The sequence below is a fragment of the Archocentrus centrarchus genome, unplaced genomic scaffold, assembly GCF_007364275.1.
Source record: "Archocentrus centrarchus isolate MPI-CPG fArcCen1 unplaced genomic scaffold, fArcCen1 scaffold_32_ctg1, whole genome shotgun sequence".
NCBI lineage: Eukaryota > Metazoa > Chordata > Actinopteri > Cichliformes > Cichlidae > Archocentrus > Archocentrus centrarchus.
Genome location: NW_022060260.1, coordinates 1,358,679 through 1,381,851, shown reverse-complemented (window position 1 = coordinate 1,381,851; position 23,173 = coordinate 1,358,679). Strand labels below are relative to the sequence as shown.

At 46.9% G+C, this 23,173-nt stretch overlaps 2 protein-coding genes across 3 annotated transcripts; one reads left to right on the top strand and one right to left on the bottom strand.

Moving 5' to 3' along the window:
• Window positions 1-1,027: 1,027 nt before the first annotated feature.
• Window positions 1,028-14,841, bottom strand: LOC115776473 (uncharacterized protein F13E9.13, mitochondrial). 2 transcript variants are annotated; one of them, XM_030724191.1, is made up of 7 exons: window positions 14,607-14,841; window positions 11,786-11,950; window positions 5,986-6,068; window positions 5,716-5,896; window positions 5,429-5,579; window positions 1,657-1,784; window positions 1,028-1,381 (listed from the first exon to the last, which is right to left on the bottom strand). In XM_030724191.1, exons 2-7 carry the CDS (start codon window positions 11,856-11,858, stop codon window positions 1,275-1,277), a joined length of 723 nt encoding a protein of 240 aa, XP_030580051.1. In that variant the 5' UTR covers window positions 11,859-11,950; window positions 14,607-14,841; the 3' UTR covers window positions 1,028-1,274. The 2 variants fall into 2 exon arrangements, with proteins under 2 accessions (XP_030580051.1, XP_030580050.1); XM_030724190.1 differs by having other exon boundaries at window positions 14,422-14,840.
• Window positions 14,599-22,322, top strand: ccne1 (cyclin E1). The gene is given in 13 exon segments (XM_030724188.1): window positions 14,599-14,980; window positions 15,419-15,468; window positions 15,648-15,735; window positions 17,227-17,289; window positions 17,433-17,599; window positions 17,822-17,957; window positions 19,170-19,316; window positions 19,405-19,500; window positions 20,463-20,597; window positions 20,808-20,919; window positions 21,007-21,164; window positions 21,527-21,635; window positions 21,638-22,322. Coding segments are annotated over 12 exon segments (1,308 nt in total). The 5' UTR covers window positions 14,599-14,980; window positions 15,419-15,454; the 3' UTR covers window positions 21,721-22,322.
• Window positions 22,323-23,173: the final 851 nt, after the last annotated feature.

Here is a 23,173-nt window from a genome sequence, read left to right as displayed (position 1 = left end):
CAGACTCACACTTCTTCTCTTTCTAGAATTTCCATGTTTGTCTCGTTCTCCATCTTTCTCCATGTCTTCTGCAGAGTTTTAGCATTTTTACATTCTTCATATTTTCTTGGATGATTATTTGTCTGTTTAATATTTCAGTGATTTCTTTCATTTTTTTTCCTGATTTCAAACATGATTTGATGTCCGAAGTGCTTTGAGCCTCCATGTGCGTACACCATCAGCACTTCTGGCTCTGCCATCACCACCATGCTAATTCCCCATATATTAGAAAAGCAGTCATGACGGGGCGCCCGGGTGGCTTAGTGGTGAAGCTGGCGACCACATATATATGCTGCATTGTGGCGCGGGCAGCGCGGGTTCGAGTCCTGGCCTGTCGCCAATTTGCCCGCATGTCTTCCCCTGTATCTTTCCCCATTTCCTGTCTCACTGTCCTGAACCTCAGCTGTGGACATGCATCAGTTATGAAGACTTTAACCTGAGCTGCTGAACAAACACTTTCCTTTAACGAGTGAGTAAAAATGATCCAGCTCAGACTGAAGGCAGTCACAGACGCTGAGGAGAGGGGGACCTCTGCTGGACACACGGGGCAAAAGCAACTGAATATGACAAACTGGGGGAGGTGGAGTTATTATTTCTCTGTAAGGAGGCAAACTCGTGCCAGAAACACAGATTAAAACTTTGGTCTGCTGAGTAAAGCTGAAATACTTTTCTTAGAATAAAGTGAAATATGAAGCAAATGTCCATCCACACAGCACAGCAACTAAATCCACTGATGTTTCAGTTTCACTGCAGCCTCTCAGACCTCCAGGACCAAACACCTCGATCAGCTCTTCACGGTTTCCTCTCTTTAGTCCATGCAGGTACATCCCTTCAATTGCGCTCCCCTGCAGCTGTTTCAGTTTGCAGAGAGGGGGACGCCTCCTCCGAGGTTGTTTTTCTGAGAGATGAAGCTTCTAGGAAGCCAAACCAGAGCTGCTGAAGGAGGAAACGTTAGGGGGCTGCGCTGGTGGAAAAAAACTCCAGAGGAAAAACCTTTTTCCATTTTTCTTTAACAAGAGATGAGAAACGGGATAAGGAGCGGTTCAAGGTCACCTGATCCAGAGACTGTAAAATACAGCAGCAGTTTATTATGCGTATCAATCATCATATTTAACTGAGATCACTTTAGAATGAGGCCACAGAGGAAGGACGTCTTACTTTGGTGCCTGTCGCCGTCTCTGCTCGTGTCTTCGGTGGGAGGGAGTAAGGGGGGTTGGGGAGCTGAGGGTGTGCGATCAGAGATGTGAGAAAGGGGGACCCACTCGTTTGGTGTCGTGAACTTTGCCTGCTGAGTTCAGCACTGAGACGTTCTGCAGCCAGGCTCTAACGGGGGTCTCCTGACCTGAGATAGTAACTGTACTGTGACATTTAAACTTTCATTTTGAAATAAAAATGCTTTATTCACTTAAACCTCAATTCTTCCTTTACATTTTATAGCTGAAAACATTGCATGTTTTTATATATAGTACCATTAATCTCAACAGTTCTGTCAAGGAGCTTTATACTCAGATTAGTGCTGAAACCTGCAGCGCGGCTGCCTGTATTGATTATTGAATGATGACTGTCAGGCTGATGGCAGCCCGTTTCCTGGCTGTGTGTGTGTGTGTGTGTCGGTACCTCGCAGCTCCTCTGGGTCGGCCTGCAGTCCTGTAGCTGCTCCTGTGATGATGACGCCGTCTGAGAGGAAGAACTCAGCGGCACGCGCCGTCTCTGCAACGCTCACGTCTGACGTCAGGGCGTGAGAGCTGTACACACACACACACACACACACACACACACACACACACACACACACACACAAGCATACTGAGTCAAACTGTTACACAGGAGAAGACAAATGGTTTCCACTAGAAATAAAAAACGTCCTCTGAGCTTTGTGAAAGTTTTGGTGAGTCCGTGTGAGGAGCTGCTCGATGTGACCACGGACGTGATTCAGATGACAGGAAACGGTTCTCGTATGAAACTGCTCGCAGCAATCTGTGTGGATGTTTCTGAGTAACTGGGTCTTGATTTTCCATGTTTTCCATTCGATGCCATACCTTGCAGACTTTTTTTAAACTTTCAGCAACACAAACTCACAGCTGGACTCTGAACGTCACACTGCTGGAAGAACATCTGCTTCCTGTCCCTCTGCACCAGGACCAGGAACGCTCGACGTTCAGATTATGAGCTATATTAGCTGATCAGAGTGTGTTTGAGGCTCTCTGTTATTCACGTTGCATTAGTAATGTCTGTTGTTGGATTGCAGCCTTTAGGATTATCGTGGATTCATGTTTCCTTTGGATTAGCTGGGATAAGTGATGGATGGAGGGAATTTTACTGCAGTCACAGAAATCCTGAGAAAGGAGGAGGAAAGGAGTCACACTGGATCATCTCTGCAGCAGGAACATAGAAGAAATCAGCTGCGTTCCATTTTATTGCCTATGGGGCAGATTATTGTGCTGCTGCAACAGTGCACTAACTTACACACAAAGACACAGCCAATACAGTTCAGCTCCAGAACCAGCAGACATGATGATGGAGCGAGTAATGTACGAACCAAAGTGATGCAGAGCAGGAGGAGCTCTGACTCACGTTTCTCTCTGAAATCAGCGAAGCAGTTCAGATCAATGAGAGGAGGCTGAAAGGGGATCAGACTGCTGGGACTGTGTGAGGTCCCGAGGACTGAGACTCAGGTGGAGCTCAGGATTTTCTAGTCATTACAAACTGAACTGTGTGTGGAGCAGCTGACCTGCACCATCAGCATGATTTACTGTCAGATCCTGAGTCGTCCCTGTCTGTGGGAGGCAGAGCCTTCAGCTTTCAGGCGCCTCTTCTGTGGAACCAGCTCCCAGCTTGGATTCAGGAGACAGACACCCTCTCTATTTTTAAGATTAGGCTTAAAACTTTCCTTTATGATCAAGCTTATAGTTAGGGCTGGATCAGGTGACCCTGAACCCTCCCTCAGTTATGCTGCAAAAGGCCTAGGCTGCTGGGGGGTTCTTCCTGTTAAAAGGGAGTTTTTCCTTCCCACTGTCACCAAGTGCTGCTCATAGGGGGTCGTCTGATTGTTGGTTTTCTCTGCATCATTATAGGGTCTTTATCTACAATATAAAGCTGACTGTTGTTGTGATTTGGTGCTATATAAATAAAATGAAATTAATTACTGTGGGTAAATGGGTGCATCACTGTGGGGTTTTTCAGCTGTCACATATTGTACCATTCAGACATAATCTAACACACCAGCACAGTCTCACTGATAGCTGCATTTTGATAGACACTTGGTTTCTGACAGATCTGATATCAGAAAGAAGGAAAACAAAAGCTGTTCGCTGCTGAGAAGAGAGCTCACTTCAGTTCTCCTGCTTCTGTGAAACCTGCGTTATCGAGCAGCAGAGTTACGTCGGCTCGGCACATCCAGGCTGACTGTGTGTGATCCTCCTTCCTGAAAATTCCAACCTTTATAATGACGTGATCATTTCCATTGGTGGTTCTCGTTTATTTGACCTGCATAAAGCAGGGTAAGAACGTGCTGGGGTGAAGTAAGATGCATATTTTGTATTCCATCTCCTGGACACTGTCGTTTCAATAAAAGAATAAGGATAACTCGATTGATGCCAGAGGGAAATTCAAGTCTGATGTAGCTCACGTGTTATTTGCACGAGAGCTGAAAAGCCCGATGGCTGTGGGTATGAATGATTTCCTGTAGAGAGGAGACTTCCAGCACTCGTGTGTTTTGTTCCATAAAGATGTACACAGTGGGCGATCAGCGCTGTTCAGGATGGCTTCTGTGGTGGTAGGTCAGCAGCTCTGGAAGCTTCTTTGACACTGGCGTACAGCAGATCACGGCTTTTATTTTCTCTGCTAGGACAGTCAACTACCTGTGAATCCAGTCAGGTGGGAGGAGAGAAACACAAACTGAAGTCTCCTGAAATTACGAAGAGTATCTCTGGATGTTTAGTCTGTATCCTAGCTACAGTTTCACTGAGAACTTCACATGGAACTTCAGCTGTTGCCTTTTCTGGGATGTACACAAGTAATTTCATGATATGACTGAATGCCCCTGGTACGTAATGTGGTCTCATACTCATATCTCCAGCTCATCACTGTCATTGAGCAGAGAGTGGACATTTCCCATGATGCCTGTTGGCAGAAAGCTTATATCTCCTCCACTTCCAAGCCTTCACCTTTGCACCAGCACAGCAACCACAAAGACACCTCTTTATCTCCAGGTGGAATAGGGCGGGATCTTCCACATTTGCTCCATTTCAATGCAAAAAGCTCGAGTAGACTCTTCTCCTCACATCAGTACTTGACAAAAACAACAAAAAGATAAACATACAACAAAAATAAAGTTGGAGTAAAGATCAGAGCTACCAGACTTTGCTGCTTCCAGCTGAAGTGGATGCTCTAGAACGGCATTCATTCAGCATGATGTTAGGCAGACAGTCGGTGTGCTTCTCCTTGCCCGAGTCTCCTTTCTCCTTCACCTCATGAGGTTTTCCATCAAGGTCAAAGAAAGGTGGCTAGGGAAAGGAGCTGGGAGGTTTTTATTTTTCTTCAACTATCTGAATACACCATTTGGCTCATGTGACCTTCAAGGACTCGTGATTACAGGACCACTCCCCCAGGGGTGAAATACCTGGGACTCTCCATCAGTTTATGGAAGTGAAGAAGCCTCTGATGACTGCACCTCCACAGACACGTGCTTTATTTGTTCAAAGTTCACTCCATTTGTGGCAATCCGTATTTATAATACAGGAACATTTCAAAGTACATAAATTAATAATGTACATGAGAAGGAAAAAAAGAACCAAATTCAAGGCAGAAGAAAATCATAAGAATATAGTGTCTATCCCAGGCAGCCAAAGAACTTGTTCTTAACAGAAGGACTCGCTGATGGGCTCCTGTTTAATCAAAGGTTAAAGGTTAAATGATTTTGAAGAAACGGCGGCCTTCTGAAGCATGTGTGCAGTAAAAAAAGAAACCTCAAAACATACGATCCGGTCACGTGTGCGCGGTTAGACGCTGCGCTGCACCTGTGCCCCCGTAACAGACTTCCTCTGCCCCACTGAGCAGCAGCACAGCGGATCATCACCAGCTTCACCTTCATCACTTTCACTCAAGTGAGAGCAGCTTTGTCCGCACCTCCGTCCTTACATTAGAGGTTTCCACAGAGCAGCTTCTCTGGTTTATGAGCCTCTCCTGGTTCTGCTGATGCTCTCCTGCTGGATTCAAAGCTGCCCGCTGAGCCTGCCAGAGTCCTTTTGAGCCTCTCTGTGTTCATTAGCTGAAGTAAACAGCTGGGAGATGTCAGCATTTTAACTCTACATGAACCAGGAAGTGAGTCAGATCTGCCTGCATCACTGGGTTGCTCCTTCTTTACTAACGGTACAGCTGGTGACCTCACCTGTGCTTCTTCTTGATGTCGGTGAAGATCTGCACATGCTCAGCTCCAATCTGTTTGCGGTACCTCAGCAAGTCCCCGGCGCAGGCGTTCAGGAGGCCTTCGTCCGCCACGTGAGAAAAGACGAAACCTTCGGCCCTGATGAAATCCAGACCTGTAAGCACACAGCGACGTCACAGTGCTGACCGCTACACGTGGCTGACCAAACTCACTCGTGCTCTGAAAGCTTCAGCAGCAGGTTTCCTGCATCTTTTCAAACACATCAACATGAACTGAATGAATGACTGAACCTGAGGCCAGAGCCACAGCCAGAGCCTGCTGGTTGGCTGCAGTCAGTATCTGCACTCCGACCGGCAGGGAGGGACAGACGCTCCTCACGGCGGTGCAGACTGCGGTCATGCAGGCGCACACCTCAGGGCCCACGCTCAGAGAGTAAGGCACGTCGTGCATGTTTTCAACGATCACTCCATCCTGAAAGACGGGTTTAGAGGTGATGGTTAGGCCCAAGCCTGTGCAGACCACAGAGGTGTGAGGAATTTAAACAATGTGCACAAACGTACAACCCCCGCATCTCTGTAGATCGCTGCCTCCCGGCACGCCGCCTCACTGATTTCAGACATTTTCAAACAGCCTAGGGGGCTACCTGAGGAAGAGGAGGAGCTTGTTACATAAAGTCTGAAATAGCAGCACCAATGAGAGCTCCAAACGCACAGAGCAACCTCAACATTCAAGTATGTAGGCATTAATATGGATCATTATTTATCATTTAAATCAAAACTTTCTGTCCAAGCTGTATCTGAGTTTGTAATTTTTACATCTGCTGCCATCTTAAAAATGAGGTTTTTTAAATCAGCAACACCTTTAACTGGATAAAGAGTTTAATAAAAAAAAACTCCTTTAGGTGGCACGAATCCCCTGAAGCACATGAAACCATAATTACAGGTCTCAGTAGATCTTAATGGGTGCATCTGAGCATCAGTGCCTTTATTCACCACATCAATTCAAAAGCAAATGGCTGAGTATGAACCAGGAATGAGAAATGCTAAAATCATATAAACCACTGAGAATACTGTCACTGCGATCTGTCTGTAGGGTCTTACCTACAACATAAAGCGCGACTGTTTGTTGTGATTTGGTGCTATATAAATAAATATATATATAAATATATACATAAATATAAATAAAATTGAATTGAGATCTGTATTATTATGGTAAGAACTAATCTGCCTGAGATTTTTAGTAGATGCATCCGAGGTCACATCGTTCTCGAGTTATCGCGTTCACGCCCGGCGGCGTGACGACATCACCTCATCAGCCTTTTTAGACTGAGGGGCAAAAAGTGCATCTTCTCATGCTGCTATAATCCCAGCACTAAAAGCAGATTTATCAGTACCTCATGTATTAATACTTCATCACTTTACAGTTGCTCAGCCATTGCTTTTAGGAGAACTGGATGTTAACTGCATGTTATCCAGGCACTCCACGAGTGTTAAATTATTCTTTATGTACATGATTACACGTGCAACTTTCATTCTTTGCTGATGACATAGTGATATACTGCTCTGCACCTACTGCTGCTCAGGCTCTCTGTCAGCTGTAAGCAGCTATTAATACAGTACTGTGGTTTACAGTCACGAGTTCACACTGTCAATTTTACATCTCAGGACACAACAAAAATCATCTGGTCCTCAGCAGGTCTTTAAAATCAGGTAATTATAACCTCAGATGAACAACAACATATTACACGTGTAATTATTTAACAAAAGCTAAACCAAAAAATCCAGAAGCAGTGTCTGAAAATATTAAGTACTATTGCTATTCAGAGGGTACGTAGAAGCCAGGTGCTGCTAATGAATGCAGTCTGCAGGTCTGGAGCATTCAGGTGTGCGTTAACACAGCGTCAAAGAGGAAATATCAGCAATGATCTTGGAGAACCAACTGTTATCTCCCATCAGTCTGGGAAGAGCTGGAAGGCCAAACAATCTGCAGTCCATCATTCCACAGTGAGAAAGATCATTCACAGGTGGAAAACACTCAAGACAGCTGACAATCTCCCCAGGAGTGGGATTCATCCCAAGCTCAGAGCATGCAAGGCTCAGAGGAACTGCAGAAAACCCAATAGCTCCATCTCAGAGTCTACAGGCCACAGTTAGCATGTTAAACAACTGCAGATGTTCTACCAATCGACATGCGGTGGAGTGCTGGGGAGGCAGCATCAGGAAGAGAGACGTGCTGAGGCTAGATAAGTTGGTCACGCAGGCGGGGTCAGAGGTCGGAGTGGAGCTGGACTCTCTGACTACAGTGGCAGAGAGAAGGACAAACTGCTCTCTATCATGGACAATGACAGTCACCCATTACACACCAGTATAATGAACCAGAGGAGAGTGTTCAGTGGAAGGCTGCTCCCACACAACAGCTCAACAGACTCAAGAAATCATTTGTTCCAAGAGCATCAGACTCTTTAACGATAACATACAATCATCATTATTACTGCACTTTTGGATATTGCACTACTGGACTCATCCATATCCTTGTATCCTTTGTTTTGTTTTGTTTTCAGAGCACTAATCCTCTGTACAGCTTAGTATAGTTTTTATAATTTATACCTCCATTGATTGTAATCTATTTATTGTGCGTATTAATCTGCTGGATGCTCTAATTTCCTTCGGGATCAATAAAGTATCTGTCTAAAGGTCAAAGTTCATGACAGTACAATCAGAAAAAGTCTGAACAAGTATGGCTGTTTGGAAGGGCTGCAGGAGAAAGACTCTTCTCTAAAAGAACATGGCAGCAGTACTCGGGTTTGTGAAGCTGCACCTGAACAAACCACAAAACTTCTGAGTCCTCTGCAACAAACAGACCAAAGTGCAGATGTTTGTCCATCATGCACAGCAGCACGTTAGGAGGAAACCAAACGCAGCACATCAGCACAAACACCTCAGAGCAGCTGTCAGCACGGTGGAGGAGGGCTGAAGATCTGGGCTCCTTGCAGTCACTGAGTGGACCAAAGTATTCAGAGTCACATGTGAGGCCGTCTGTCCCACAGCTGAAGCTGGGACCAAACTGGGTCATCAACAGGACGATGATCCAAACACAGCAGCAAATCTCCAACAGAATGGCTGAAGGAGAAAAGAATGAAGGTGCTGCAGCTCAGAGTCCAGACCTCAGCCTGACTGAATGCTGTGGGGGGGCCTTCAGAGAGCTGTGCATGAACGAATGCTGCAAACCTCACTGACCTGAAGCTACACTGTGAGGAAGGTGAATCGGGGTGGACTCAGCTTTCACACACTGCTTCTGCTTTTTAGCTCAGGTTTTGTTAAACAGATGGTGGAAACTGAGGCTGTATTTAAATCATTTTAAGGACTCGATCGTTTCTATTATGTCCTGATAACCTGAGAAATGACAGAGGCTGTACTTTCTTCCTACTGGTACTGAAAAATAACAAAACACTGAATCACTACAGTCCCGGACTCTGAGTCAGTATCTGAGTACAAATACTCAGCATTTTTAATCGAGTGAAACTGAGTACTGTTAGCATCAGGTTATTTTGAAGCTTAGGTGTAAGTTAGGAAGCTCTGAAATCACTCAGCCGCTCTCTTTCCCTGGTGTTTTGCATTTCTCTGTCATCGCCTCCACTTTCCCACACTGTCAAACTCAATGATGACCTCACTGCTTCCAGTCCAATCATCTTTCTGCCTGCTTTCCTTGAGCCAATCAGCCTCCGCTCGGTGTGCTTTAAATATCACTGCTTACCTCTCACTCTCCCTTCCAGATTCATTCATGCAACCCCCTCCCCTCCACCACACAAGCCTCCATCTTAGTCTCCACCACCACCACCATCTAGACTCCGGGGGTCCTGCCTAATCCCTGTTCCCTTCAGCTTCGCTGGGCCATCAGAGTCTAATCGCCAAACAGCTGTTTGTATTATCAATAAATCTTGTTCAATTTCTCCCAGTGATCTCTCCTTATTGAAATATCATTAGACTGGATTCATCGTGGAGCACTGAGAGTCATCACAAACCTTAAAGCTCTCCCTGAGCTGTCCTGTCGTAAACACTGTTTCATCCATTTTATAAGGCTATTCTCGGTCTGCTCCCATCTCACTTACTGACATACACTCATCAGAAAAGTGTGGGAAGTTACTGTCTTTGGTCCCAAGACTGTTTTCCAAAAGCTCTGAATTTAAAACCAGGGCTTTGATTTGAATCTCCTTCCTCTGGAAATCAGCTGAAAATCGACTCAACCTCTCGCTGAATGAAGTTCAGCTGATTTTAAACAGCCTGGCTGCTCCTGAATATTACTACCTCTGTTTTTTGGCCCAAGACAGTGACTTTTCCTGATGGGTAAAATGTATCAACGTCAGTGCTTCAGTGGCATTAAAGTATAAAGTATACACTGGCATACTTATTTTGTGTATTTTTGCTGTGTTGCATGTGTTGACTGTACTGCTGTCTGTCTCAGCCAGGACACTGTGTAAAAGGGAGCTTTAACCTGGAGTCACGCTGTCCTGGTTAAATAAGGGTCCTGTGATAGGCTGACCACACACAGGCAAACTAAATATGAGGCAAAGTCTAATTTTGTGTGTGAGGTGATCTGAACTTTGACTTGTAGCATGTAAAGGACAAACAGAGAGAATGTCACTGACTCCAGCTTTCCCACCTGCCTCTCCAGGTGAGTTAGCTCTGTTTGCTCTCATTTATGGGATGCATCCACAGATCAGCACATCTTGGTTTGAGCCCGTTTGTTGCTGCTCACAGAGACGTTTGTGAAATTTATAAATTCATAACAAATCAATGAAGGCAAAAACACTGAAGTGAGCTGTAACAGTTTTACAGTTTTTCATTATTTCTTGCTGAGCGCAGCACGCGCAGCTGAATGATAAAGGTGGGAATCACCAGACACCCCATGATATCATAATCTCACAATACTTCACTCACAATATGATATTATTATTATTTTTAACAGTTTTCATTACGCTGAGTACTGCAATAACATATTTGTGATTTATCAGCTTTTTTGGTCCTCAAAGTTAAACTCTGTCCAAGATAAAGTGATCTCACTTCACTTATTTTACTGCTGCAGAAATGAGACTGTCAAGCATACCAATGCTGTCCTGCCATAAATGTCAGCGTAGGACAGAGTCAGTCTGCTATATTCAAGGTGGCTGTGGCTCAGGAGGTAGAGCAGGTCATCTACTAATCAGAAAGTTGGCAGTTCAATTCCTAGCTGCTCCAGTCTGCATGCTAAAGTATCCTTGGGCCTCAAGTTGGTCTCCGATACAACTGTCGGAGTATGAATGTCAGATAGAAAACACTTAGCTGTAGAAGGAAGAGCGTGTGTGTGAATGTGTGAATGCAAACGTGTTGTATAAGCACTTTGAGTGCTCAGCTAGAGTAGAAACAGCTATATAAGAACCAGTCCATTTACCATATCAGTCTGCTATCAATCTTCTATCAGTCTGATATCAGTTTGTGATTGAATGGGTTCAAGCTGGCAATCTGTTTCTGATATCACAGCAATTAACTGAGTTAAACTGTCCAAAATCACATATCTGCTGTCACATTATTACATCTGTGCTCAGCACCTATAGGAGTATAACCAGAATACAGTCGAGTCAAAGACTCATTCAGACTGATGGCAGGACATCACCAATCTGTCTGCATTCATAAAGGCTAAACGGGCTTTACATGAGCACTCAAAGCTCTTCATACAGCACGCCTCATTCACACACATTCATACAAGCACTTTCTCCACCTACCTAACACACACACACACACACACACACACACACACACACTGTGAATAAATTCAATACAATCACCATAGTTTTTTTGGAGGTTGCTGTCCTACTGAGCCATTAGGAGGCAGCTTTATCAAACTAAGTGAACAGTTTGGATTGTTTTTACGGTTGAGCCGATTTAATGTTTGCTCAGCTCGTTACCTCAGGATGGCGGTGCATGACACGAGCCCTCAAGTATTCCCAGAGAATTTTAATTTATTTAATAAAACATCAATATTTGGTGTGCCTCTATCGATACAATATCACAATTCAAAATATCGCGATACTATGCTGTATCAATTTTTTCCACCATCCCTACAAAATATGGCATGTTGTTAATGAAATATGTTGCACGGTCGCAGTGAAGCAGGTGAACTTCATTCAGACGCAGCAGCAGAATGACCCACGCTCCCTCCAGAGGAGATAAAGAACATCCAACAGCACTGACAACAACAACTTTACCTCATGCATCAAACTGTTTCTGACACTTTACATATTCTTTGCAAACATTTGTGCTCTTATACTGAACTAACATCTGCAACATTTTACACCTGAACCTGGAGGACACAGACGGGCTTTACCTGGTAACGCTTTAACGTGAATCATTCCTATAACGACAGATTTTAGACGTCCAAACAGCTCCAGAAACTTCATCCTCCCGTTTCTGCCACACACCACAGAACGAAACGTGTGCTGTGTCTTTCTCAGGAGTTAGGTCATGTGACTGACCAAAGGTCAACTTGTTTCTGTTAACCAAACAAAAAAAAAATGCACTTTTAGACCACGCACAATTTCATTCTGATTAGATTAAAATAAAACACATTCAGCTGTCAAACAAGTTTGTTTATGACCAAAAAAGGTTTCCTGGTTGGAGATCCGGGCGAGCAGACCGACCCCAGCGCACAGACGCACATTTATATAAAGGACCAAACTTTTATGCTCTCCAAACACGAACCATGAAAAGAAACTAAAGCTTAGTGGATTCTCCTTTTTACCCCATTAAAGCTCTTACTACCTTTTGCTTCTGCTGCTGTTGGTCTGCCATTCATCCTGGTTTCAGTGCTGATGCATCAACAGGAGCTCCAGGTTTCCACTGAGAGTCACAAAAACATGAAGAAAACTCCCCTTCCACCACTTTCACCCAGTTATTGGAAGCTTCCTGCCATCCTTTTCATCATATTGCACCAAAACCTTGAAGCTTTGTGGTGACTGCAGGAAACTCACAGACGTCACTCAATCAAATGCATCGTTCCTCCTGTAAACTAGAGCCAGGAAAAATGTGGCACACTGTCTCATCATGTGGCGAGGTCCCACTGACAGAGGGGCACTGGCTCTAATAGTCCTTTTTTCTTACAGAGTTGGTAACTTCAGCCTGCAGCTGGCTTCTTCTTCTCTCAGCTGCTCCCTTTAGGGGTCACCGCAGCAGATCACCGGCCTACATCTCGCCCTGTCCCAGCATCCTCCTCTGCCACATAACCCTCTGCACGTCCTCCTTCACTACATCATGAAGCTCCACTGAAGTCGTCCTTGCTTCTCTAACTTTGTTTCCAAACTGCTCAGCCTGAGCTGTCCCTCTGATGTATGTCCATCCTGCTCACCTCAGCTCTGCCACCTCCAGCTCGGCCTCCTGTCTTTGCGTCTCACTACCATCCTGTAAACCTCCTTCTCCTTCTGCCACAGATCACCCCTGACACTCGCCTCCACCCATTCCACCCTGCCTGCACTCTCTTCTTCACCTCTTTGGTTCCATCACTAAGTCTCCTTGTCCTCTTTCCTCTGTCCAGAGGACACCCCAAACACCTTCTTGGCAGGTTCCCTCAGCCCTTCAGCTGTCCTTTCCCAATCATCTGGTGACTCTTCCCTACCACCCAGAGCCGGTCTCAGCTCCTCCCTGAACTCTGAGCAACATTCTTCCTTCTTCAGCTTCCACCATTCAATCCTCACATCTGCCTTCAGCTGCTTCTTCTTCTTGATGTCCAAAGTCATCCTGCAGACTACCATCTGATGCTGCCGAGCTGCATCCTCCCCTGACTCCACCTTGAAGTCTTCTCTCTTTCAGATTGCACCTTCTGCATAAGATGTAGTCCATACCTTCCTCCATTCTTTTATACCACCCTATGTTCCCCCTCTTCTTAAAGAATGTGTTCACCACAGCCATTTCCATCCTTTTCACAAAATCCACCACCACCTCGCTCATCACCTCTGTTCCCTTCATCTACATGTCCACTGAAGTCTGCTACAATCACCACTCCTCTGATATACTCTACCACTTCATCCAGCTTACTGACATCCAACCTGCAGGGTATACACACTGAAAACATTCAGCATCCCCCCTTCAGACTCATGATCCTGTCTGACCCTCTCTTCACCTGTTCACACTCTTATTCAGGATTACCCCTACTCCATTTCTCGTCCTATAATCAGAGCTGGCTGAACTCTCTAAATAACAAGGAAAGCTGCTTCAGTGCTTCCCTTATTACCTCCTTCAGCAGACACTGGAGCATACTTTATGATGGAGTGGAGACAATGCCGTCCCACAGCTCAGAGAGACACACGGATCATCGTGGAAGTGTTCAGTAACTGAGTGATTTCCACTGAAGCAGCCTTGAGGCGCCTGCTGCTGTGAAAAGAAAGAAAACTGCTGCTGGTAAAATCGGATTCCTGCGGTTACCCTGAACCTGAAGAGTCTACATATAAAACTCTCTAAATAAAGATGTCACGTTCTGTTAAGATGATCAGAATGAGCTGAGTGTTCAGCCCATTGCTGTGTTGTAGATTTTGAATGTCAGCCACAGTGGGCCTGATTCAAAGAGGAACTGATGGGATAATCACTCCCTCACGGGCTGCTTTTCCCTTTGAGTTAACGAGCCATGTTTTCTTCAGCCTGCAGTCAGAACTGGGGTGAGGAAGTTTTAACACGTGACCAGCAGTCACACAGTCAGATTTCCCCACATCAAATGCGGATTCCCATTCTTCCTCCACCTCAGCACGCTGAGCACAGGTGAGGAAAGGAGACAGCACGTGATTCTGGACCGTTCGGGTCGCTGTGGACGGGGACAGGAGCGGATATGGTAGCCCGCAGAGGACATATGGGAAGCGGCGGCTCCGCGGGAGCTCTGCCGGCTGACGCGCTTCCTTTTCCCGCTGAATAACGGGCTGATCCCCGGTGACAGACACTGGAGGCTAAACACGGCGTTCACTGACCCTGAACACTCACCTTCTGCAGGTTACTCTGCACGGTTTGCGTTTTTTTGGCGTCTCTCCGCAGCACTTCTGCCTTTGTTTACATCTGGCACACAGGCCACGCGGTGCCCGAGCACTTCCTGCCTGTGAAGCTCCGCCCCTTCAGCTGTCAGCGCGCCAGCCACGCCCCCATTTTTACCGGCAAAACTAAAAGCTCACCTTTTCTTCACTCCCAGGACCATCTCAGCATATTTCCACGGATATATCTGCCGCGTGGCCTCCACAGGTGAGCAGCTGAGCTGAGAGGAGCTGAGGCGCGGGAGTAAAGACGCGCAGAGGGTGGAGATTTAGCGCCAAGTGAAACCTACGCCTCCTGACGTGGAGTTCATCTGTTCTCTGCAAGGCGCCAGCTCGGAGGTGTTAGCCCGGCCTAAACGCAGAAACCCGGGACAGCGAGGCAGAGAGAGCACCTGAAGAGGACAGGAGCAGCAAGGACACCTGGAAGCTGCTGAGGAGCACCTGGAGCGGCAGGTCTGCAGCTTTAAAGCTTTGTTTGGACCGGAGGAGAGTGAACTTCAAGCGAGGACCTTGAGGTGAGTCCAGCCTCGGAGTGGTCTGGAAGTGTAAGCAGAGGCGGTTTGCCTGCTGCAGGCTTTAATCCGGACTTTCTGCGGGTTTGAAGTTTCTGATTGTTCGCTGTTTGTTCGCTCCGTGTGCACATTAGGCGGCCATTATGCGCAGCCTGCTGCCCAAAGTCCGCAGAAATAACGCGGTTCCTCTGTGAGATGACCCGTAGGCAGCTCAGACAGGTCCAACCCGGTGTGATGTTGGTCTCGGAGCGGTTTGCCGGCTGTCTGTGGCTGTTTGGGGCTTTTTGGGGACTTTAAACCCGGCCTGCCGCCCCGCTGTCCGCGCCAAGCTCTGTCGGGCTTTGTCAGAAGGAGGGAGGCGCAGAGTGGGGGTTGGGACTGCTTTAAATCTGAGTTTTTAAACCTCTGTAAGTCTCATTTAAACTTGTTTCTCGTCGTCAGGTTTGCTCGCACAGACACTTCAGCCCTCGGAGTATAATGAGGGGAAAAAGGTGAGTTTGACCCCCCGGAGCCGAAGAAACAGGCGCTCAGGCGCTTTAGCCTAACGGGCTAACTAGCCTGCGCTCTCTGGACTTTATGTGAACAGTTAATCGTGTTAACCCGGGTTTATCTGGCATGTTTCGGGCTGAAGGGACCGACTAACAGCTGCTGTTTAATCTGGTTGTTTTAGGGAAGAGACAGAAGCGAAGTCTGCTACTCCTGAGGCCCCCAAACACACCACAGTCCGACCGAGGAAGAGGAAGGCAGATGTCGCTATTGTGAGTGTCCTGAAAGGCTGACAGAAGGGCTCCAACTGGGCCAAACACACACCACCATCCATCACTGCAGGCGCACACACAGCCGATAACGCTGCTGCTGCAGGGCTGTTATTAATGTCCTTTATTATAAAGAGCATCAGGTCAGGGGTCATCCTCCACATCAGTGTATTTACACAGCAGCAGCTGTCTCCAGCTTCGTACAGTAACACAATATTTGACAGCGACACTGGGGGGGGGGACTCCCTATTAACAGGAAGTGTCCTCACACAGAACCAGACTCAGGGAGGGAAAGCCATCTGAGAAACCACAAACACAGGGGAGAGCACACAAGGACACACACACACACACACACACACACACGAGCTCAGTGCATCATGGGAAGTCTGTCCTCCTGTTTCCTGCTGAGTGTGGCCTGCGCTGGAGGAGCGCTCTTCTTTTTAACGTGCCTGTTTTTATGAATCCGCGGTCGTTCGCCAGTGTTTCATCAGCACCCTTCATCGGAAACACGTTTGTAAGCTCAGTCCTGAAAAGCCCACAGTGTAACTACAGCCCACGGGCTCACGGTGTCCGCACACACCCCAGAGAGGAGGCCCTCTGTGTTCACACGAAGCTGAGGGTCAAGACTTTCACCCAAACCAGCAGCAGCGTGTTAATGACTAACCTCCTGCTGTAGATGGATCATCTTAGACCAGGGGTGGGCAACTCCAGGCCTCGAGGGCCCCTGTCCTGCAGGTTTTAGATGTGTCCCTGATCCAACACACCTGAGTCAAATATAGAAGTCATTAGCAGGACTCTGGAGAACCTGACTGCATACTGAGGAGGTAATTCAGCCATTTGACTCAGGTGTGTTGGATCAGGGACACATCTAAAACCTGCAGGACAGGGGCCCTCGAGGCCTGGATGTGAGGACCCCTGTCTCAGACTGAAGTTTGGTCTGTTTTCAGCATCTTCTTCCTGCCACATGATGGCGTTTGTCTCCGCCCATCAGGGGCCCTCAGCTTTACTGAGAGCAGTTTCACCCTCATCCTCCATCCTCCCTGTGCTGGCATTAGCCTAGCTCTGTAGCTGTCCAACAGCTAGCACATCATCGTATCCCCAAAGAAAGAATTGGGACCGTTTCTTCTTCTCAGAGTTTCCACCAGGAAATGGTTCATGCCACCATGTTCAGCAGGTGGACAGCACCATAACGAGGTGACCTGATCCAGCCCCAACTGTTAGCTTTATCAAACCAGAAAGTTTCAAGTCTAATTTTAAAAGTAGAGAGAGTGTCTCCTGAACTCCAGCTGGTTCCACAGAGTGGGGCCTGATAGCTGAAATAAGGAGTTCCAGCCTTTAAATAAGAACCAGTTTTCAGCATCACTCTGAGACAGGAGGGTTCAGATTTTGATCAGATAGAAGAAAGCAGTCCTACACATTTGTTTAATACAGACATTAAAGGTTCCTCACATCAAACTGTGCTGTGTGAAGTGATCTTCTCTCTTTGTCCCTCAGTTTTTACAGGACCTGGATGAGGAGGTAGCAGAGATGACAAAGAAGAAGCAGTGTGAGTGTGAGGTGGGTCTAATTATCAGCAGTGAGTCAAATCTGAGGGATCTTCCAGGCGTTTCCTTCTGAGATGATTTCCTCTGTGCTCTGTAAACTCGGTCCTTCAGTCTTGACCGTGACCTTAACCGAGCTCTTCCTGTTTTCCTGTGAAGCTGGGCTGGAGTCCCGATGCTGAACCCGTGAGTCCGCACAGGTGGACCCCCACACCTGAGCGGGAGGAGTGCCCCCCCGTCTCCCTGATCAGCGCCGGCCTCCCGCACTACAGCGTCAACAGCACATGCGTGACGCCGGTGCACTGCGCACCGCTGCCCACGCTCTGGTGAGTGACTCAGTGATGTTAGACAGCACAGTCCTCCATCATGGGAAGCTGCTCCGCCCTCCAGGTTAAATCACAGATGCGGCGCCTGAATTTTCCTTTAATTTGTCCCCCACCTGCACCTATTATTACACTTGAATCAGGAAGTGTAAGCAGAGCAGCTGTGCAGCTGCGTGAATCCCTGTGGAGACTATTACTAATACTTATTCTGTGTCTGCCTGTCAGCTGGGCCAGTAAGGATGTGGTGTGGAACAACATGCTGGAGAAGGATAAGACCTACACCAGAGACATCCGCATGATGGAGAAACATCCACATCTGGAGCCCAAGATGAGGGCCATCCTCCTAGACTGGCTCATGGAGGTCTGTGCTCATTCTCTCCTTCAGCGCCAAAATCTCCAAATGTTTGCTGGTTCAGTCACGTCATACGTCAGCATTTAATGATCTTGTTCTATATGAGGGTGAACTGGGAAAAAAGCAGCTCTCCCAATAGATCTCCTTAGGCTGGGAGCAGATTTTATAATATTTTATAGACAAATGATCAGTTTAAACCTGCACCTGTGGGGTACTTGATTTTTGTTATCTTTCAGCTCTTTGAACAGCTGATAACAGCTGACATATATTTGACTCATGAATAAAAAGGGTCACCTTAACCTGTAGGACAGATCAGTCTCCTAAAACACGCCGTACCGACTCTCAGTGAGCACTGCACCACCAGAACTGTGCTTCATTCGGATCTCCTGCTTTCCGTTAGCAGCTGCTGATGGATCGGCATTTTTCCATTTAAGAAAAAGTTGTCAGGATTGGATTTTTTAGCCGATGATGAAACAGGTGTTTAAAATAAGTTTGAATTAAGATTTGTTTTATTGTTACTGATTTAGCGACTCATTTGGCGTCACCGTGACCTTTCTGTGACCTTACGTTAGACGTCGGTGAGCTTGTTGGCTAAACCCGCTCCTGTAATCTTAGTATTAAGTTACCGTTTAGCTTCAGACTGGCAGGTTTTACTGTAGACGACAGCAGACAGTCAGGATCCTGCAGATCCTGTGTCAGAAACCAGGCGAGGCAGGATTTCATGAATCACTTTGTCAGCCAGTGCAGTTTAAATTTTTAAATAATTTACCAAACGGCCGTGTCTCAGGTGGTAAAGTGTTCGATCTCGGCTTCTCCGGTCTGCATGTCTGAGGGTCTGTGGGGAAGTTGCTGCCCTGACGTGCCCACTGAAGTGTCTGAGTGCGATGAGACGTGTAAATACGAGTTTATTTAACATGTTTTGAGGTCACATGTGTCGTCTTCTTGACACAGGAAGCAAAAACACAGTGAAAATTCTCTTCAATGATGGCACGATGGGAATCACCGCACTGGAACAGACACTGAAATCGTCTTTGTTTGCTCTCGTTTCTGACCAGATGGACTTGTCGACCCCTCTGAGGTCAGATCCTCATGAGGAGGCGTTTGTGTTGCATATTTAGGGGGAAAAAAAAAAACCACACAGCTCGCAGCCGTAGGATCCCTGAGTCGAGTCCTCTTCGCCTCCAGCTGTGAGTGCAGTGATGCTCTGTGTGTGTCTTGCAGGTGAGCGAGGTCTACAAGCTGCACAGGGAGACGTACCACCTCGCCCAGGACTACTTTGATCGCTTCATGGCCACCCAGAAGAACGTCCTCAAATCCATGCTGCAGCTCATCGGCATCACCTGCCTGTTCATCGCTGCTAAAGTTGAGGTAAGGAGGCCGGGACTCTTCAGTCAGTGCTTCAGCTTAGTGGTTCTGCACTGTTCTTTATCTGTTGCTTCAAATGCTTCTCTCCCAGGAGATGTATCCTCCTAAAGTCCACCAGTTTGCCTACGTCACAGATGAAGCCTGCACAGAAGACCAGATTCTCACCATGGAAATCATCATCATGAAGGTAAAGAACATGATGCATCAGCCTTAACCTTCACCTGTACACAAACTCAGGCAGCAGCATCACATGTGACGTCATTAGAGGAGCAACAAAGAGTTCAAATTTCACAGCACACCTGTGTTCTCATCTGTGAGAAACGACCTCTCTGACCCATCATCAGTTCTCCTTTGGTTTGTCAGGTGAAGGCACATCTGCAGCGTCTGTGCCTTTTTATGCTCCACAGCAAAAAACTGCTGGCAGCGCCCTGGTTCCTGAAACTGACTCAGGAGTTCCCATGATCACCATAACGGTGCTCTGTCGGCTCATTTAGCTGCTTGTTGTTCAGCGTCTTCTCTGATGCTTCTACGGGTCCCAGAGAAGTATTTTATGTTGGAGACTAAAATGTGAAAATGTCTGAACTGGTTAAGTGCAGACCTGATTTGAGACCTCCAATCAAAAAAAATTCCCTGACTTCCAGAAGAGGAAACAGTGAAAGATGAATTTCCAGGGCGGTCGGTCTCCTTTCAGGGCCTCCCACATCTTTGTGTCTGTGCTTCGGAGCCGGCTGAGGTCGCGGCACCGTGTTGGCATCGCGTTCAGACTGAGGGCTGAAGCAGACCAGCAGCAGCTTCTCCATCGCTTCTGCCGACGGTTTCCCCGCATCCCTCAGGCGTCCGCTCGTCTCTGCTGATGCTTTGCTGTGGTCTGCTCAGTCAGTGCTGACCGTGCTCTGATGGATCCGTCACTGAATATCTTCAAACTTGTGTGTTGAGAAGGAACCAAATAAAAACAGAGCTGGAGGGTCACCATCATGCAGATGGTTTGTGATGGTGAATCCTTGGATACAGAAACCTCAACCTGTGCCTCAGTCAGAGCCGGGGAAATGTTGCCTACAGATTTAAATAGAAGTGCTGGGGGGGGTCGTGTGGCTGCATTTGGGGTGTCGCTCTCTCTAACGTTGCACTTTTCTCCTCTCTTTAATGCAGGAGCTGAAGTGGAGTCTCAGCCCGCAGACTCCCGTCTCCTGGCTCAATGTGTACATGCAGGTGGCCTACCTGGAAGATACGGCCCAGCTGCTCATCCCCAGATACCCTCAGCCCACCTTCACACAAATCGCAGAGGTACGCTGTCTGCTTCGCTCTGTGTGTTACTGACCGATGGGCCCATCAGGCGCTGCAAAATAAACACTTTATTTATTCTTTCTGCTGATGGATGAACATCCCTCACAGAAGTCTGAGGTGCTTCTGAGCTCCTCTCATTATTCTGCTGTCTGAGTGTAGTGGCTCTGTCCTCCTCCTGAGGAGCTCTGATTACGGTCTGTGTGGTTTCAGTTGTTGGACCTGTGCATGCTGGACGTGCGCTGCCTCGAGTTCTCGAACGGCGTTCTTGCAGCTGCGGCGCTCTTTCACTTCTCCTCCCTGGAGCTGGTGGAAAATGTGTCGGGTAAGATCCGTTTTCGTGTTTCCCGTCTGTCCCTGCTGGTGTGACTCCTGCCTCATCGCTTCGTCCCTCCTCCTCCTGTCTGTGCAGCTCTGAAGAGGGCGGAGTTGGAGGAGTGCGTGAGGTGGATGGTGCCGTTCGCGATGGCGCTGCGAGAGGTCGGCAGCTCGCCGATGAAAACGTTCCTGGGAATCCCTGCAGACGACATGCACAACATCCAGACCCACGCCCCCTACATGACGTGGCTGGTAGGTAGAAGAATGAAATCTCCAAACTAAAATCAGAGTTTGACCTGCAAACTGCAGTTGTTTTCTAACTTTATTGATAAAGCACCTTTAAATTCTGACAGAAGGATGGATGTTAGAGCCAAAACAAAACGTTAGGACAGGAGGTCATCACCAAACCTGAATGCAAACAGACAGAACTGAGGATCACCTCTGGAATAAACACATTCAGAACTTTAAAACTCCTCCTTCCTGAGACGTTTACTGTTTACTGAGAATCACTCAGTAAACACACACTCAGCAGACCAAACGGATGAAAATGTTTTTCTCTCTTCACCTGTCCTTCACCGTGCTGACTGATCAGCAGTGTTCCTGCTGTGTTACAGGAAAAGGCCTACTCCTACCAGGAAGTGGAGCTGCAGCGTCATGGCGGCTGCCCCGTCCCCTCGGGGGTTCTGACTCCGCCCCTGAGCAGCGAGAAGACCGAAGAGCTGGACCGGGGGAGGCAGCGGTGGTTAAAATCAGAGCCAGCATGGGTTCTCCATCCCCGCAGCAGCAGAGCGCTGAAATGATGGGATGAAAGCTCGGCGAGTTCGATTTTTCTGTTTCAGCTGCAAGAAACGAGCTGACACTGATTCTGAGGGAGGGAAACATTTTTGGGAAACAGTATTTTCTGCTTTCAGGGAGCTTCTCAGTGCTGACTGCAGTGAAACCCAGGGAGGAGACACTTCACTGCCACAGGAGCCCATTTAAGCTCCAGTTTGATGAGCAGGAGACTTTTTAATGCTTTTTAATAGCTGTGCACCTGAAAGCTCGCATTAATTCCAGCCACGCCTTTTAGTGGTTTTTATTCTCTATGCAGAGGCCAAACTGAGAGGATGTTTAAAGTCTCTACCTGAGAGTGTGGTTAACTCTATTAGTGGCCTCGTGTGCCCAAAAACTATTCTTAGGGTCGTGTTTGGCTCTATGTGCTGCTATAAAGGTGTGTGTGCGTGCGTGTGTGTGTGCATGCGTGTGTGTGCGTGTGTGTGCGCGCGTGTGTGTGTGTGTGTGTGTGTGTGTGTGTGTGTGTGTTTTAATGGGCTGAGTGTGGCCGTGTTCTGCTTGGGGACCAGTAGCTTGGCTACCTTGATGGACAGGTGAACCAACTGGGCTTCAGAAGCTAAATGTTGATTGTATTTAACTAATAAAATTTTTATCCCAAATGGCCCAAAAATTTCTCTACATGATATTTTTGAAATGCTGCTACGTGTTTTCCAATAAAGGTTTTGAAAGCTCTTTTAATTCGTGTCCTCATTAATGACTCTGAGCAGCCTGATGGTTGACCTCGGGGAGCCACTAGGTGGCACTGTGATGCTGTCAAACGGAAGGATGTGGAGCTCAGCGTTTAATAAAACCAACATCCTGAAGCTGAAAGCAAAACGATGAATTCTCGAAGTTGAGTATATTTCACAGGACTGCATATATCAGCTCAGTGTCTGCATGGACACAGGTGGAGATCGGGGCTCATCAACTACGTCTGTCCAAGGGCCAGAATTTTTCTCTGCTGACAGTGTGAGGGCCAGACCCTCCCGTAAAGTAATATAGAATTAATACTGTATCCTAAGTAATATATTATCATTTGATATATCAAATTTCCTTTCAAATTGATACTATTTTTAATGATGGGATGTGCAAGTCCTGCACTTAATGTTCTCTGTTGATGGTTGTTATGGAGAGCTGTGCGCAGTTCTCATTATAGATATGATGATCACAGGAAACAATAACATGTTATATGAGAGCAACGAGTTTATCTCTGCACAATCAGAAGTTTTTGTTGTTTTTTTTTTTTAATAATATGGAAGTATGAAGAGTTCAGATGCAAACCCCTCTAAATGTGCCTGGACACACTTAAAAGAGCTTTTTTATTTATCTGGATCTTATGGTAAATTTTAGTCATTTCATTTTACAGGCAATAATGAGGTGCCTTTTTTTCCAAAACTCTAAATATAGTAATTTACCTACTTTTTAATAAATAATATTTTGTTTTGAGC